A 16,641-nucleotide genomic window follows, 5' to 3' on the forward strand; every position below is an offset into this window, starting at 1 on the left:
TTGATCGTGCTAGATTTTGCTAGAGGAACATCACCATGATGCACTTCTGTCGCTTCTTTGCGAGTCTCTTGCTTCGCTTGTGTATGTCACCCTTATTCAAGGATATCTGCAGGCCAAACAGCAAACGTGACCATGGGTTACATAGAACGTGGCAAAATCACAAAAAGGAATCATCATAAGTGACACTGACTTTACTGTATTGTACTTGTACTACCCAATTGGTGCAATGCACAATATGTCGATATCTTGCGAGAAACCATTCCTGCCAGATTCCCGCCACGCCTCCCCAGAATCCCAACCTCGACATAAGCTCCAATTCACAGTAACAGTCCCTGTATCAGCAACCTCTATAATACTCATTATTGTCCCGTAGGGACAGTCTCGTCACCATCACAGTCTTTCTCAGTCGGTCCGTCAGAGTTTGGTGACTGTCCCACGCCATCCCCATCCCCATATCCATATCAGAATGGCGTGTCAATGTATCAAAATAACGCGTCCGTGTCTATGCCGTCGTTTGTACAGATGTCTTGCTTGAGAGATCCATGATCTCGGCCCAAATAATTGACAGATCGCCTCCTGCACCGGTACCCATTGTGGGTGTAAAACTGATATGACGAGTGTTGCTGTCCATCTTCATCATCATTAAGTTGTAAATTGTTTTTAGAAAAAGAACGTCGCCACGAACACCGTGGCCGTGAAAATAGTTGTGAAGCTGTATTCGAATTCAAAGAGCCAAGATTGTTTTCCGAGGCCAATCTTCTTTGCTTCTTTGGTAGGATGAGCAACTCCCGTTTTGGGATCTCGTGTGAGGAGCTCTTCTCGGTCGGGCATGCTGGGAGGATCCACAGCGTAGGTAAAGGGAATCCAAAATGACGAACACACAATGACCCAAGGGAGCGGTGGCCAGAAAGCATGAGTAACCAAGCAGATCAAGATGTCCCTAGTGGTGTATTTGGTGACGAAACAGCGGTATGACGAGAGACAGACGGCAACCAGGACCCAGTACACATATGCGACGTGGAAACCAGCCAGGTAGTTGACGCAGATGGTCCAGATTCTTCGGTACATGGGTGCGCGTTGCTTGGGGAATCTCTCGTTCAAAGCCGATTTCAGTGATCCTGTGGGCTTAAATGCTTGTGCTTGTCCTCCAAGCCACGTGGGGAGAACGAAGGAACGGATCAGGGTCAGAGCGATATACGGGCTCATCCAGAGTTGAGAACGACTTCCTCTTTGTCCAGTGGCGTAGCCTGAGGGAATGTATAGGACGAATTCGCAGAGTCGGTTGCAGAAGACTGTCGCGAAGCATGCCCTGATGAGCCACCGAAGTTGATTTTCAGTTGCATAAGCCACAAGCGGCTTGCCGGAGATTAGAACGATTGGGAGGGCGAAGATTGAGAGGGTCAGAAAGATGTTGAAAAGACTCAAGAATGCGTAGAGAAAGCTCGATACTCTCGCAGCGAACTTCATCCTTTTCACGGCATCACCCCAGAGACAAAATCGAAGCTTGAAGGCAGTGTCAACCGTTCCGATAGCCTGTGACGTTCACGTTAGCATTGATAGGTGAAAGGAGACAGGGTACATACCCATCTTGTCCGTTGTTTCAAATGGCTTCCATAATCCTCTGGAACAGTTCCGAACTGCAGCTTCTCGTGAACATACGCGGTCTTCCAACCTTTGCCGAGAAGGAGGGTCGAGGTTGCGACGTCTTCGGCCAGAGAACCCTTGGGGAAAAGACCTATCTCGTCCAGAGCTGACCTTCTAATTGCGTAGCCAGATCCTGTGCACCAAGCGACACCTAGAGCATCCTTGACAGTTTCGGAAACGCTGACAAAGAAGTCCAGACTTTGGCAGAGAGGGTCATCCCGGGGAACATTGTAGAACAATTGAGGGGGGCAGGCGAGGGCCATCTTTGGATCGACCAACAGATGAGGAAGGATGGCACGGAGCCAATGCTGCTCCGGAATCATGTCTGCGTCCAAGGCGGCCATGAACTCGCCAGCGCCACCGGGCAAAGTGTGAACCTCATCCAGGCCATAGTTTAAGTTGCCGGCCTTGAAGTGATGGGGCACACCGGGGAACTTTGGACGGCGTTTGTAGTATAGGTTAGGGAAGGTCTCGCGCATCTCCTCCACGGCGTTCTTGAGGGCGTCGGATTTTCCATCATCCAACAAGAGGACACGATAGCGGTCTTGAGGGTAATCCAAGTCACAAGCCGCACGTACAGTGTCCATGATGACATCAAAGTCCTCGCCGCAGCACGTGATGAGGACGTCGACAGTTGGAACGTTGTTGCCCATGAGGCGCAACTTTGGGCGGTTTCGCTTCTTGAGGATGAAGAGAGACCAGAAAGTTTGCAAGAAGATGGGAATGGCGACGCTGATTTCAACGGCAATAAAGATCCAGGCTAGAGGGAAAGGAGAGCCGAATGACTGCTGAGCGGCGACAACGAACTTGATACGAAGACCAAAGTAGAGCCAATATAATGCGAGAGTGGCCAGACCTAGGGTGGGAGCAAACCAAGTGTAGAGCTTCCTCCGCTTGCCGGCTAATAATTCCTTGTCGTCTCTGTGATGTAATTGGGCAATGGAGCCTTCTTTGACCCAGTCTCGGTGTAGATATGTTGCAGAGGCATCGGGGACAAGGGGTCTGAGTGTTTCTTGACTCCGCTGGGACAAGGGTCAGTAGTTGGAGGGTTTGAATAAGGCAATAATACTCACAAAGGGGGTGGAAGCGGGATATGGTGAAGGGTATGGCGATGAGTTTCGAGTACCAGGTTCAGAGTAGCTCGAGTTGGCTCGAGGAGCAAATGGGGGTATTGGAGAACCATTTGCACCATCGATGGGACTTGACGATAGGCTTTCTGCGGTGATGAGATCTGAAAGGGTTCTATTATGGTTGTCGTAGGGGGCAGGTCTGCGAAAGCTGGAAGGTGGCTGTAGAGGTATTTGCTCTGAATAGTAGCCATAAACAGGATGAGGAGTATTGGAAACTTGGAACTCTGAGTCTCTTGGGGTGTTATTGAGACTGGTGGTGGTGGAAGCCGCGGACATTCTGATCTCTGTCATGGGTTCCTCGTGAGGTGAAGAGCGTCTGTCATTCTTGCGGAGAGGCATGGTGAATGGCGACTCTCCCGAGCGAGTGTGTAAAGCGGGTTGTGTGTTTTGGTCGAGTCCAGAAGGTGTTGACACAAATGAGGTCCGACGGATGGGAAATTACTTTTGTTATTTAGGCATGTGCTCTCAAGAGGGGGATCAGAGCAGGACTGTCCCACGCAAGGGAGCGTGTTTGTGGATGCGTCGATCAGGAGTATTTAGTGAACGTGGTGATGTGGTGAAGAGGAGTATAAACGAAGGGATAGAGAAGGTACGAGGGGAAGCACCACTGTAGTGGTGATGTCTCGAGGTCCTCTGCAGATATGAAGAGCAGGATGGAATGGGATGAATGAAGAAAGGCAAATGGAACGAACAGTACTGTAGTAGGAGCGCGGCTTGGAGGTATGGAGGCAAGAGTGGAATCAAGATTTGAGAGGAATGGGGACCGGACAAGCGGTGCTAGCGCGTCAAGGTTTTTGAGTGGATTCAAAGGTCGGAGGAATCAAGCGTCTGTGTGTAGCGGAGATGGAATTGCCTTGATCAAGTGGAGATCTTTTGTTGTTGTCCCAGCGTACCAGTGGTGATAGTGTACATCTTTTGCTGGTTGGGTCACACACGACAAGCTCCAAGCTCCAAACTCCAAGCTCGGAAGTGGTTGGTACTATCTTCCTGTCTTTACCAGCATGAAGAATCAACTTTGATACACTTTTTTGGTCACATCTGTTGTGGCGAGAGCGGCCACCTACGAAAAGGTGGGCAGGAAAGCTTGGGGCAAGCTAGGGAATGAGCGTTACAGAATCCGACAACGACGGGCAGGAATGACCGGGGAAATCGAGCTTCCCAGATGCACTCCGGAGCCAGCGTGACACTACTGTATGCATAATCTATTCATACTGGTGACCACTGGCCACTTGCCCTTCGGCCATTATTTTGGGCTGGAGCAAGCGAGAATAGAGGAGTTCCAGTAGTTCCCGTCAGTATCAGGACCACCTGGGACAATCTTGCCCTCAAGACTTCTTCCTTCCCAAAGTGGAGAAACAAATGACGCAAACACAGTAATAGAAAGGCACAATGAACCGCCAGGGGGAGGACTGGGCAGCAGGAGCGATGGGCGTGAATGGGCCGACCCTGTTCTGCCACTCGAGGAAATTTGTGGGATGTTTGAGTCAAATAGGTACGTAGCTTTTACCTCGGAGGGCCTATGGAGTAGGCATGTCCATTGTACCACAGAGGTACTCCGTACGGAGTATGAATGGCTGGGCCTCGAGACCAACCAATGACCTGAACTCGCCTTGTAGCTCTGCAGCTGACTCTCGGTGGCTAGGAACCATCCACAACACCGTCCCGATCATTTGTTGACGATGTGGCGTGTTAGAGATGAAAGTGACGGGCCCATGTCAACAAGGACTTGTCAACCTGGCAAATGTCAACTGCGGCATCCAGGCTGGGAGACGGGGCAGGAGGCGCAGCAAGCTCTCCTTATTCCTCGTACGCGGAATAAGAATAGTACGAGTAAGTGAACCTTAAGATTGCCAGCGTTGGGTGATATTTCCAGCGAGCATGGCACCGTGGCTATTGTGCCCATCTCTCTTATCTGCCTCGTTTAGAGAAATTCGAGAGACAAAGTCTTACCAGCCAAATCCAAGACAAGCCTATCCGTCGAAGGTTGCGAGAAGGCGTCAATCTCCATTTCAGGTTTAGACCTCATGCACGTGGATGCTTAACTTTAGAGGCGTACGCGGCAGACCCAACGAGGCAGGGGCGCCGTCCGCTTGCTGGCCCCTCTGCCCCTGCACGAACATGGCACTGGCATGCAAGGAGCCCTGTAAGCCCCGGGAGGCCCCCGGCCCTTGCGCCCATCCCTGTCACTGTTGATTGCCACAGCCGCCCCCCCAGGCTGCAACCTGCAGGAGCGTCGGTCAAATCGAGAGGGTTGGTGCCGATTCTCCTCCAACCACTCCACCATTACCTCAAGGCTGGCCAATCTCTAGCCGGGAATCAACAATCTAATACGGGTCCATCCAAAACACGACCAAGGAAAAATTCCACCCACGCCTACCTCCGGACAGAGTACGTAAAAAGCTCGGTGCACAGGAGATGGTAATTGCGTTGAATCCTGCCTTGTCTTCCAAGACACATTTCTTGGTCAACTCTTCTTACCTACTCCGCAGGCACCTAAGCCAACCCTCATTATTTCCAGGACTCGAGCCCAAGTGAATGACCACCTGATTTTACTCTTGGAGGCGCTGGGAGCACCTCGATAGCACCCACAAAGCTTTCGCTCGGGCCTGTGTACCCTCGCTGCCTTGCTTCTTACTCCTCGAGTCCTTGAGTACTCACTCCCCTTCTCACACCAACGAGTCGAGTCACTTTGATTCTTTCCTCCTTCCACCAACCTACTTCGTTCCTGCCTCCATCTAATCAACCTCTTCTCGATCAACACCTTTCGAGACAACACTTCACATAACTTTTCAGTCTTTCGTTTTTTCATCGCTTCTTGTCCATTTCTGTCATCTTTCTCACTCTTTGGCTCCTGTTTCGGTCTTTTTGTCGTCGCCTTACGTGGACAATCTTGAGCACAGCACAGAGATCACCCTACCTTGCACTCATTTGCGTGTGTGCTCCTTCGATCTCTCACTCTTTCATCCACACACGAACACACAACAGCCAACATGGGGTTCCGATCTCTGGTCAGCTTTGGGTTTCTGATCCTCCCCATAGCAGTCACCCTCAGTGTCTTGCTGGGGCTGCAAGCATTCAGAGAATCTCGTGGCATGCCACCTCCATTTGTGAGCCATGCAATTGAGATGGCAACATATTGTCAACGCGCCTTTGGTATTCATCCTCCAACACAGGGCCTGGAATACACATGTGAGTCCTACTCTGTCCCATATCACCCTCGCCACATTGGTCGGTCGTTTTTTCCCGATGCCAGATCATCCCCCTGTCGCCTTGGCGCGTTGGGCGGATTAAAGTTTGCATCATGTACCTGAATCAGCAAGGGTTAGTCTTGGTTGGGGGTCCGCTTCACGCAGTGTGTCCCGGACCTGCGCCATTTGACTCGCTTTCCCACGCCCCCATCCTCCACTATTTGGCGGAAATCTGGAAATCAGACACGCAGCCAATCATGTTTTGTCAATAATCTTGGTCCGAGAGCCTGACACTGACCAACTCTACTTACAGTGAATCCCAATCAATGGGGCGTAGCGGAGGATTACAATGGCCCGGGAGCTCTTTGTATGAACGTGAGTATTATCAGCATCACTGTTGGTCATGACTCTGTTCACGCAAGCTAATCAACTCATCAGGTTTCAACTTTTGCAAATGCCACCTATCCGACCAACACAACCGCCCCCGAGTGGTCCATTACATGGTCTTTCCCTCCTGGTCCAGAGACCCAACCCGTCCATGCCTTCCCTAACATCAAGCTGGACACTTCCAACACCTTCCCCGTACAAATCTCCAAAGTGTCCGTCATTGATTTTGCGACCGAGTGGCACTATGGCATCGGCGACGACAAGCCCAACAACACCAATGTTAACGACTTAAACTCAGTTGACCTCAATTCCAACGTCGCTATCGATATGTTCTTGGATGCTGATCCCACCAAGGCCACGAACTCTTCCAGCGCCAAATACGAAGTCATGGTCTGGTTTGCCGTTTTTGGTCCCGCCACCGAGCCTATCGGTTTGAGACAGGGCTCACTCAAGACCGAGACTGTCAATGGCACCACATTGTATGTCCACCCATCCATGTGTTAACATGACCAAAACTAACAAGACCTCTAGTAATCTCTACACCGGTGTCAACGGCGTAGGCCAAAGCGTCTTGTCTTGGGTCGCTCAAAGTACTGTGCAAGAGTTCGAAGGAGACCTGGGCCCGCTGCTTCAGGGCCTGACCGGCTTAGGAGGTCCAACCACTGATGATTATCTCGGCTACCTTGCTTTTGGCTCCGAGGCTCTCAGTGCCAGCTCAAACGTCACCTTCTGGAACCCCGACCTTCGTTTACAGATCCTCAGCACTTAGGAGACTTCGGAGCTGTGAAACCTTACTAAATAAAGGCGCTTTCAGGCATGATACCTATCGAAACTTACTGGAGCGGGCGCAAACATCCAGTCATCCAGCACTGGCGCAAGGTCAGTTGTTAGATAACAAGCCCAGATTTGTCAGCCCTAGTTCGCCGCAAGACCTTTGCCCTAGGGCATCATGGCATGCACCCAGTGGACATACACCTACACCCGCAGCAACACACATGCGCCCTGTCCACATCTCCAATTATACTGGGCGGCGGTGAGCAAGATCGTCCAGTGCCTGTTTATCTCGAAGTCATATCTTTGGCAGTGTGAAATACATACGACACGATCATGGATAAAGCTGCGGGCGGCAGAAAATGCAGCTTCATTAACAGGGCCGGTATGAGACATGCGTCGGAAATCTGACGCTGTAGTGTGCGTCGAACCAGTCAGAAGCAGAGAAATGGAGAATCACCAACCATTGTGCCACCACCACTTTGTGCATAGGACCAGCTCCCGCCACCAGATCTTCGGCGTGCTGGATATTCATTCCGGTGAAGGGAGAGGTTGTGCCTCCTGAATTATCCAGACACGTCATCCACAGGCATGTTGCAGGACCATCCCCATGCGTAATTGGTAACGGACTTCTTGTCAAGTCGTTTTACCGGCATGGAGCAGGGGCATGATGGCTTGGCAAGGCCGACAGGATCATCGTGTGGAGTTGGCCAATGAAGCAGGCTTGGTAATCTGGTTTTGGCTAGAGGATGCAAAGGAGAATAATTATAGCATGATAGTCACCGGCTAGTAAATTGATAGTTCCAAGTGTCAAGACCGCGCTCTGCTGCGCCATGATATTTTATCATCAGAGATGGCTACACTTTAGACTGCGTTCCAATCCATGGTACCATGATATATCCTTATCTCTCCAACTGCCCAGAGCTTTACAGACAATAATTGGTCCGCGTGTGGACCGTGACCCCCACTACAGCCAACGCTCAAACTGGACATGACATAATTCATCGTCGCCTATGTACTTGGAACATTCCAAGAAATTTTATGCGAAACATCGAGCATCAGGGATTCCGGCCAGGGATGAATCCATGACTGTTGGAGAAGCACTCACTGCCAACTGTGCAACGCACTCCTGCATCAATGCTTGGAACCGTCAATTTCCTCACTAGTCTAGTTCCACTTCGGGGTCTCGCCAACAAATCGGAAGAGATTAACATCAGGACTGATCAAGTGCATTCAGCTCGAATCTTGTGAGTGGTCATTGGCCAGATAGTCCATCTCATCATCACCTCAACCGGATCTCGAGGTCATCACGTGGGGGCAACCAGCCCCAGCCCCCAGTAGGCTTTCTGTACTTCGGACATGCAGCACTGTGCATATACGGAGTGGGCAGCAGATGCAGAGCATAGCGGTGACATCCTGCTGTGTCCGCAAGTTCGGTGTTCGGAGGGTGAAATAAGATACCTGAGCGGTCAGTCTGGCATGTCCCCAATCTAATGTCCCACACAAGGTTCGATGTCTTCAAGTGCTGGTCAGAGCATGACCAGCACTCGTGAGCGCTTCGCAGTAATAATTGGACAGTGTCGGGAGCCATACTGCTCAGTGAATGCTTGTAGAAATATTGACTAAAAATGTTGATGATTGAGGACAATGAGGTGAAAATCCTTAAACTTAAGAAGTTGATACTTAACTTAACAGTGATCCAAAAGGCCATGAAGCACGTGTTCATATGTTTCTTATGTGCAATCTTCCCCTCAGCCCTCCAAGGTTGCTCCCACCATACATCTGCTGGCTTTCTATCTCCTCTTACTTCTGATATTGGTTGCAAATTGCCTCCAAGGCACCTATTGCCAATTAAGATGGATGCAATGAATGAACTCAACATTCTCCCAATCTTACATTAACAGACAAACATGCAAATGTAGTTCTGACATGACGGGTAAACTTCCTTTTTTGGACACAGGTAAACACTAAACCATCCTCATTCATTCCACGTTGACTTCACGAATTTCATGCCATCACATATCCTTCCTCCCCAGACCATTTGTTTACGAAGCGCAGACATTTATGGAGATCGCAAAAGTCTCTGCCCTATAAGCTGCTCTACATGTCAACTCCCTGCCCATGCGCCTCGTTATACTTTCGAGGGGAAGTATCTTGTTTGATCGGTAGTACCACCCACGTGTGGTCTGCGGCAGTTGCGAACACGTGCAAGCACGACCACAACGACCACACCCAGTCGTTCCTTCCCTTTTTTTCCTGGCCTCTCACGACGCGACGCTTGATCTTATAACGGCAGGAGCAATTGTGCAAGACTGATGACAATGCCTTCATCACGTGTCGCACCATCTCACCTTGACGATCATCATGACTCGTCGCCTGAACCTGCGGCCTTCCTCTCACCTGCGTCCCAGTCGCAACCCACCACTCATGCCTCAGTACGACGCAACCTCTTCTCAGCTCATCTTTCTCGCCGTCCAGCATCAGGCTCCCAGCCCATGTCTCAAACCACCTCATCTTCATCACATTCAACTTCACAAAACCCGATACAAGGTCAATCTCAAGAATCAACCCTCCACAACCCCTCTCATGCCCGGTCTCAGCAAGGACACAATACAACAGTACCACACAATGCAGTTCATGCTGCCTCACGGCGGTATCAACACCAACGCTCTGTCTCTACTCCATCCCTCTCGCCATCTCCCCCGCGCTTGTCACCTTTTCACCACCCTCCCCCTCCTATAAACTTCCGCCAACAGGCTCACCCACCTTCAATGATCCCCACCGTTCCTCTCCAAATGGCCGATGTATATGATCCCACCACTAGTCCTCACCGCCCACTATCCCCACGGTCCAAAGACGCCCTCTTTCCTAATTCTAGCATCATCGCAATCAATCCCACCACCGGCCGCCCGGTTCTCCCACATCTGCCTACACTTCCTAGTCGACTTCGCCTCAGCGACGATGAAGCAGAGCTCGAATTAGAGAGCGGTCATCAGTCACAACATTATGGTCAGGGAACACACCAGTATGACGATGGACAGGGTCACGATGACACTCAGAATTCGTACACCAGATCTCACCGTCACCCCCAGCAACCACATGATCACATCGCTTCAGGAGATACTGACATGAGTCCAATAGCAGGCATGGGTCCTTCTACGCATACTGCGGCACAACTACGCGCCGAGGAAGAGGCAGAAATTGAGGCAGATGAAGAACGACGGGATCGCGAGCGGATTGAAAGACTATTGCGGGAAATGATGGCAAGGCAGCGGGCCAGAGCAAAGAGCAAAACAGGAGTGACAGATTCCCACACACCCACTTCATCAGCAAATCGACGTGGCGGAAGGAGGAGAGCCCACGAGGTCGGGGTCGGTATCGACATGGATGCGTCGGGACTCGAGGCCGGAGATGATACCGAGTCGGAGGCTGAAAAGGAGGAACTCATGAGCCTCATCACAGCCAGTCTTCGGCGAGAAGTGGCTAAAGCCGACGACGAGAATTGGATGTTTGGTGATTTGGGCGCACCAGGGTCTGGAATGTCACGAGACGAAGGCATGGTAGATTGATAAAGAGAATTCATCTGCCTCGACATGTGTGGGCAGAACTGTAACGATAACACGTGCAAAATTTGCCAGTGATTGATGCTCGCTGGGTCACCTCTTCAATAGATGTCATATCCCGGCACCATGACGCCAATCCATCATCGTCCTCTTCATATAGATGGCCTACCAGTTTATGGACTATACATCATTCCCTCAAGCCCATGGATAGTTAGAAGAACGGGATGGTGGCATAGGCTGGGTAATGTGGTTGCACACGTCACATGGACACAGCAGGCACCAATAGCGCCATAGATATGGAACAGAGGAATCTCGAGCACAACTTAGATCTCGTTCTGGTCGATGTGTCGACGATATTGGCTACCTGCCTAGCCAGTTTTCTGCGATCACGGCTGTCTTTCTGCCTGCTCGTCGAAAGTATGGTTAAACAAGGAGAAGAAAGCCACCATTCATCGGCTTCAATCCAGGTCCATAGTCGGCGGCTTTTCTGCTTCCTTTTTTGCTGTCGACCCTGCGGTGAGTTTAGGGGTTCCACTACGAGGCGTGCTTCCCGAACCACTGCCCTTAGCAGCGCCGCCCTGGCCGCCTCCTCCAAACAACATGCTGCCCATCATGTCAAACAATGGATTGCCTCCCTGTCGGGGGATCTTGATTCCAAACCAGATTTCACCAATCTGGGCCAAAGCATCCGTCCAGAGGCCTTCCATTTCCTTGATGTGAGGCGCGTAGAACTTGGCCAGTTGCCGGAACAGACCAGCATCGCCCTTTTGAGCCGCCAAGACAACTAGCGACAGGAAATTCAACAACGGAATCGAAGGGAAAATACGTAGACTAGTCCCAGACTTGGCCGACTCAATCGGTTGGGACATGGCCAGCAGGTGAGGGTTGTGTGATGTCAGGTGGGACGTGAAGGTGCTGAGCGCGCTGTTGGCCGATGCTAGATTGCCGACGATCAGATATGGCAGTACTGAGCGTGAGGCGTAGATGGGTGCTAGATGGGGTGCATCCAATTGATACCACGTGTAGTGTAATGACGCGAGAATGCGAGGTGAGTGTACCGTTCCAAGAATTAGATGTCGTTCCGCATCATAGGCTTCTCCTTCTGTTTAGGTATCAATGTCAGACAAAATATCAAAAAATATACTGTGCATCTTCCTCGGCGGGAGCTCGACTGAAAATCTAACTTCCGACGTACCTTCGGCATACAGCTTTCCAGCCTCATGATGGATGTCAGGATCGCCTCTTTCCAAATCGCCAAAGCGGCTTGACCAGCTGACGGCCTCGCTGATGAATCTTTTGCGGGTGGGTTCGTCCTTGGGGAAAGCCTGTAGAATCTCCACCAGTCTCTTCTTGTTTGGGTCGTCGCACGTCCATTCTCCTTTGATGTACACATCGTTGACAAGCATCAGGGCCAGATCCCCTCCTGATCCACCTTGACCAGCCCGCAGTAGGAGGAGAGATCCGTTGAACAGAACATCGCAGGCAGAAGGGTAGTCGGTGGCTTTAAGGTATCGCGAGGTGATGACTCGTAGTTGTTGATGAGCTTCGTAAAAGTTGCCCTCGGCGATCCTGTTCGAGTGTTAGAGAGGGTGGTCATGACAACAAGGCCACTGCTATAGATTGGTTGGAAGATCGTAGGTTGTCGTGTCTGGGTAGGATGGGGATCAAGCAGTCGAGATTTCTGTAGACTTACTTCTCTTTCTGGCGTGCTATTGTCTTTGCAATCTTTGCCGACATGGTGGATTATGGCTAGTCTAGTCGTGTTGAGATGTCAAACTAGAACAACGAGACGCTGTTCCTGACGGTGGTGGTTGGTGGTTGTGAGGCCGGAGGAGGCGCTCCTTCTCCTTCTGCCCCTCGACGTCATCTGCAGCGTAGCCTCGCAGCCTCGCGCTCCAGCCTTGCCACAACAAAGTACCTATATAATGAAATAGAATGCATCAATAGATCAACAATATCAGAGTTGACGCTTCTTGACTACATGAATAAATGATCACTACTCGTTGCTCTGTAACATTCGGTTCACACCTTTTGAACCTATAACATTGCCTTAGGCATGATCTTCATCGCCTGTCGAACTCCTAGATCCCCTAATATCTCTTCAGTGCCTCCCAGAATAGAATCAAATTTGTACGTGCGATGAAACATCTCAATGTTGCGACCCATTCCCGTCTTCGTCAAAGCTCGCCCTCCAAAGATGTTGACTGCTTCATCGGCAATTTCATGCGCTGCCCTGGTCACAAACATCTTGAAGAGTCCGATCGGCCCACCTAGGTGCTGGCCTTGCTTTTCATGCGACATGTTGCACATTTGGTAGGTAATAGTCTCAAGGTATGCTTGAGTCGCTTCTGCCAATGAGATGATTTTGGCCAGCCTGATCATGATCGTCAGCATCGGGTTTGCTGTTGGACATGATCCTCGTCGAAGGACACGCCGCACTTACTTTTGTCTGATAACTGGCTGATCCACCAATCTTTTCCCAAATACCTTTCTCTGATGCGCCCATTTCAGGCAGTCTTCCACTACCAATCGACAAGTGCGGACGGAGAACGCTGTAATCATCCAGCGTTCATGGTTGAAATTAGTCATGATGACCTTGAAACCCTCGTCTTCTACCCCGAGAAGGTTTTCCACCGGCACTTTGACATTGTCCAACTTGACAAACGCCGTTCCTGCAGCTGACCCATATGTAGTCTTGATTTGTGTGGTCTCGACCCCCTCACCCCGCTCAATGAGGAGCATCGAGAAGCCCTTCTGAGTCTTGACAGCAGTGACAAACCATGATGAAAACGTCCCATTGGTGATCCATTTCTTGGTCCCTTGAATAACTCGTTAGCATAGTTGCTTCTTCCAGGGGCAATTGCTGGTACCGACCATTGACAATATAGTGAGTCCCGTCGGCGCTTTTCACAGCCGTCGTCTTCATCCCTGCCACGTCAGATCCAGCAAATGCTTCAGAGATTGCCAAGCAGATCTGCTTTCTCCCTGATAAGCATTCCTCGGTCACTCTGCTCCGGACGACTTCATTCCTGGCGTGGAGGAGGACAGCCGGTAGGCCAATGACCATTCCACCCAGGTTCCCATCATTGAATGATCGTGTCCCTGTGCGACTCAGCTCTTGAGTGATAATGACCTCGTGGAAATAGTCGAACTCCTCGGGGGTGACTACCCCATTCATCAACGTACGTCCCTTGAGATGAGGGCCCGGTCCCATTCTCATTGCATTCATATTCAAGCGCCTGAAATCTCTCATGTCAGAGTGCAAGTGTCATGGTATACCACGGATATCCCATGGGAGCCACTCACGCCATGTCTTGCAGAACAGCATCGCTAATCCTTTCTCCGCTGACCTCTTTTTCGTAAGCATCCGGTATTAGCACCGTTTCTACCCATTTCCTCATCTCGTGGCGTAATCGACGATGGCTGTCTTTGTAGTATGGGCTTTGAAACTCTGGAGTCAGCCATAATGGCTCGGCATAAGGAACTGAGCTTAGATCTCCAGGGCTTGGGACTATAATTTGTGGTTTCTCCCCCGCAATGGTGCCGATCCACAGAGACTTGAACTTCTTCAAGACTTCAAGTCTATGTAAGTTGAAGAAGTCAGAGGTTGCGTCGGTGCCTGCCACTTGCTCCAGCACCGTTGATCCTCCTGGGTGGCCATCCACGAAATCGGTCAGGTCGTATACGTTAGAGTCGATGACACACCACAAACTGTCTGCGGTATTATTCTGGGCGACCTCCTGGCGTGAGAACTCTCGAGCCATGTTGATATCGATTGAATGTATTTTCCTGGAGACCTAGGACAGGCATGCGCACGGTTAAGAGGGCTGGCGAGAGCACCTCGGCTAAAAGCAAATCATAGAAATGATATTACTGATCTTTGGGATCACTCATCTTACCCTGAGACAGTAAATAGCCACGTCAGACGGCTCACATCCAGCATGTAGAGCCATCCAGTGAAATGAAGCAGAGTGCTTGACAAAAGCCCATGTCATTGGAGAAGATCTTGTAGAGCAAGAGGTGTTGATGAAAGCCGAGGTGGCCATCCCTCGCAAGGGCAATGCCTACCTTCCAGAATATGATCATGATGAGGTCATTCTGACCTGAAGGCGCTATCGCTCGAAGGAGTTGTTATTCCAAGTTGGATTGTCAAGATGGAGAGGTCTAAAGGCGGAGGTATATTTGATCGTTCTGAGGCCGTAGAAACTTGAGCGAAGAGGCTCCCGTAGATCAAGAAACAGGCCAGCTGAGGTAAAGCATATCTACACAAGCGCCGCCCATAGACTCGAGTCCTGAATGCAACGCTTAACAGTCGACTTCCCATAAATCTCATTTTGCATCGTCTGGGACCTTCATCTCTTTGTCGTTCATCTCTCCAACATCCATGGCTACAAGGAATCTACTCACACAGTTGTAAGCAGCAATTCCCGCCGTCAACTCGACAATCTCCCTTTCAGCCAACCCGATCTCCTTTAAGCGAAGAAATACCTCCTCAGGGACTTTGACGTCCTTGGTCATTGCATCCGTGTATCTGATAACGGCTTCTTCCTGCTCAGTCAAACCGTTCCATACTCTGTCCCGACCGAATCCGGATTGGACATCGAGGACAGCCTCAAGGGCAGCTCTGCCAACTCCCGCCTTGACTGCCAATGCCGCGTGTGCACGCCACTCCCAGACGGCACCATTCAACGCCCCTATGCGGCAGATGGCCAGTTCCAAGAGGGCCTGGTCCACGATTGTCTCGTTCCGAATAGCGTTGAGGAAGCTGTTGTATCCATCTGCCACGGGCGGCGAGTGTAAAAGTGTCAAGTCGAGTGGTATTAATGGCCTGGGAGCACGGCGTGCCGCGATTCGCTCGTAGATTTCTGCTGATTTTGGCTGATCTTCTGGAGCCGTCGTGGGTGCATAAGGTAAGCGCATTTTGACGAGCGATCCACGGGTAGAGAATGTGCGAGTCGGGATTCTGGTGAGGTGATAGAGTCGTAGCTTCATTAAAATCGGGCAAAGAAGAACTGGGTTGAGATCGAGGGGCTGTTCGCTTTTATATTCCGATTCATTTCCCTTAGTTCTGGACACGCAATGACAGCCGGTGAAAGGTTCAGTATAGGGCCTGGAAATATCATATTGACATGACACTAGATCTATACTATCATTCGGTTGTCGAATTTATTGATGGTGCAGCTGCTAAGTAGTTTATACAGATTTAATAATATGATCGGACACAATTCACGAGGTCTAGGTTTTTCGCACAGGAGCCAGCGAGGGATCTTGCACAGACGACTGACAGGATCAATGATCTGCTTATATATGAGCAATCTCTGTTGATTTCCAACTACGAGGGACGTAAGGACGATGTCCAGTATCAAGATTTTGGGTCAGAGGTTGCTGAACACCGCTCGGGGCTATTTTGCAGACTGTGTGATGCTTTGAAGTGCAAATGCTGTTTGGATAACGCGAACGAGGGTTTTTTGGCTTCTTCAGAATCCCATCTGATATTGAAGAATTCCAATCTTGTATACAGAAAGAACTTGTCACTGTCTTGGGCTTAAGTTGACACTGGCACTCTCCATAGTTGAATACCTACTTATGAGTCTTAGGTGCTCTCGGGCGCTGTTGGCCCATAACTGTGACCGGCTTTGTAGTGCCTGGAGCAGACAGTTTCAATTGCCGTGGTGGCGATCCGCGGGGTAATTCTAACCACTTGGACCAGAATAACACTGCCTAAGTGGACTCGAAAAGGTCTCTTTAGGCCCTGGCGGGAAAATACAATGCCGACACTGCTTCCCGGCATGTTGGGGTGTGCATAACCCAGAGGAAGGGACCGGAATTGGCCCAACTCTCATAAAATTCCGTCCCTAAGGCACATCCTGGAACCCTGGTTGGTCCAAAGCGCCCCTCCAGGGGCATGATCCGATCAAAGAGCCTCTAGCGATAAGTTTTGGGCCCTCAGCGCTCTAT

General features: G+C 50.6%; 5 protein-coding genes across 5 annotated transcripts; 2 read left to right on the forward strand and 3 right to left on the reverse strand.

Annotated features, from left to right (window-relative positions):
* Positions 1-176: 176 nt before the first annotated feature.
* On the reverse strand, positions 177-3,526 carry PV10_05444 (uncharacterized protein). The gene is made up of 3 exons (XM_016370117.1): positions 2,718-3,526; positions 1,584-2,666; positions 177-1,533 (listed from the first exon to the last, which is right to left on the reverse strand). Exons 1-3 carry the CDS (start codon positions 3,111-3,113, stop codon positions 661-663), a joined length of 2,352 nt encoding a protein of 783 aa, XP_016222410.1. The 5' UTR covers positions 3,114-3,526; the 3' UTR covers positions 177-660.
* Positions 3,527-5,241: 1,715 nt separating this feature from the next.
* PV10_05445 (uncharacterized protein) lies at positions 5,242-8,006 on the forward strand. The gene is made up of 4 exons (XM_016370118.1): positions 5,242-5,963; positions 6,276-6,337; positions 6,401-6,828; positions 6,881-8,006. Exons 1-4 carry the CDS (start codon positions 5,765-5,767, stop codon positions 7,116-7,118), a joined length of 927 nt encoding a protein of 308 aa, XP_016222411.1. The 5' UTR covers positions 5,242-5,764; the 3' UTR covers positions 7,119-8,006.
* A 1,657-nt stretch (positions 8,007-9,663) lies between these two features.
* Positions 9,664-10,689, forward strand: PV10_05446 (uncharacterized protein; the record flags this gene model as incomplete). Its single annotated transcript, XM_016370119.1, has 1 exon — positions 9,664-10,689. Exon 1 carries the CDS (start codon positions 9,892-9,894, stop codon positions 10,687-10,689), a length of 798 nt encoding a protein of 265 aa, XP_016222412.1. The 5' UTR covers positions 9,664-9,891.
* Positions 10,690-10,942: 253 nt separating this feature from the next.
* On the reverse strand, positions 10,943-12,493 carry PV10_05447 (uncharacterized protein). Its single transcript, XM_016370120.1, has 3 exons — positions 12,377-12,493; positions 11,879-12,252; positions 10,943-11,785 (listed from the first exon to the last, which is right to left on the reverse strand). The coding sequence occupies exons 1-3, from the start codon at positions 12,418-12,420 to the stop codon at positions 11,142-11,144; spliced, it is 1,062 nt and encodes a 353-aa protein (XP_016222413.1). The 5' UTR covers positions 12,421-12,493; the 3' UTR covers positions 10,943-11,141.
* A 2,354-nt stretch (positions 12,494-14,847) lies between these two features.
* PV10_05448 (uncharacterized protein) lies at positions 14,848-15,603 on the reverse strand (the record flags this gene model as incomplete). The annotated part of the gene is made up of 1 exon (XM_016370121.1): positions 14,848-15,603. The coding sequence occupies one exon, from the start codon at positions 15,601-15,603 to the stop codon at positions 15,013-15,015; it is 591 nt and encodes a 196-aa protein (XP_016222414.1). The 3' UTR covers positions 14,848-15,012.
* Between the last annotated feature and the right edge of the window lie 1,038 nt (positions 15,604-16,641).

The sequence above is a fragment of the Exophiala mesophila genome, assembly GCF_000836275.1.
Source record: "Exophiala mesophila strain CBS 40295 unplaced genomic scaffold supercont1.4, whole genome shotgun sequence".
Lineage (NCBI taxonomy): Eukaryota > Fungi > Ascomycota > Eurotiomycetes > Chaetothyriales > Herpotrichiellaceae > Exophiala > Exophiala mesophila.

What these genes read in the sequence shown, in the direction of transcription:
- PV10_05444 (XM_016370117.1), bottom strand. Translation starts at nt 3,113, where the DNA reads ATGCCTCTCCGCAAGAATGACAGACGCTCTTCACCTCACGAGGAACCC. An exon ending in ATCCCGCTTCCACCCCCTTT is followed by an intron (nt 2,667 to 2,717) that starts GTGAGTATTATT and finishes CCCTTGTCCCAG; the next exon opens with CGGAGTCAAGAAACACTCAG. An exon ending in TGAAACAACGGACAAGATGG is followed by an intron (nt 1,534 to 1,583) that starts GTATGTACCCTG and finishes TGAACGTCACAG; the next exon opens with GCTATCGGAACGGTTGACAC.
- PV10_05445 (XM_016370118.1), top strand. Translation starts at nt 5,765, where the DNA reads ATGGGGTTCCGATCTCTGGTCAGCTTTGGGTTTCTGATCCTCCCCATA. An exon ending in ACAGGGCCTGGAATACACAT is followed by an intron (nt 5,964 to 6,275) that starts GTGAGTCCTACT and finishes CTCTACTTACAG; the next exon opens with TGAATCCCAATCAATGGGGC. An exon ending in ACTGTCAATGGCACCACATT is followed by an intron (nt 6,829 to 6,880) that starts GTATGTCCACCC and finishes CAAGACCTCTAG; the next exon opens with TAATCTCTACACCGGTGTCA.
- PV10_05447 (XM_016370120.1), bottom strand. Translation starts at nt 12,420, where the DNA reads ATGTCGGCAAAGATTGCAAAGACAATAGCACGCCAGAAAGAGAA. An exon ending in ATAGCACGCCAGAAAGAGAA is followed by an intron (nt 12,253 to 12,376) that starts GTAAGTCTACAG and finishes ACACTCGAACAG; the next exon opens with GATCGCCGAGGGCAACTTTT. An exon ending in TGGAAAGCTGTATGCCGAAG is followed by an intron (nt 11,786 to 11,878) that starts GTACGTCGGAAG and finishes ATACCTAAACAG; the next exon opens with AAGGAGAAGCCTATGATGCG.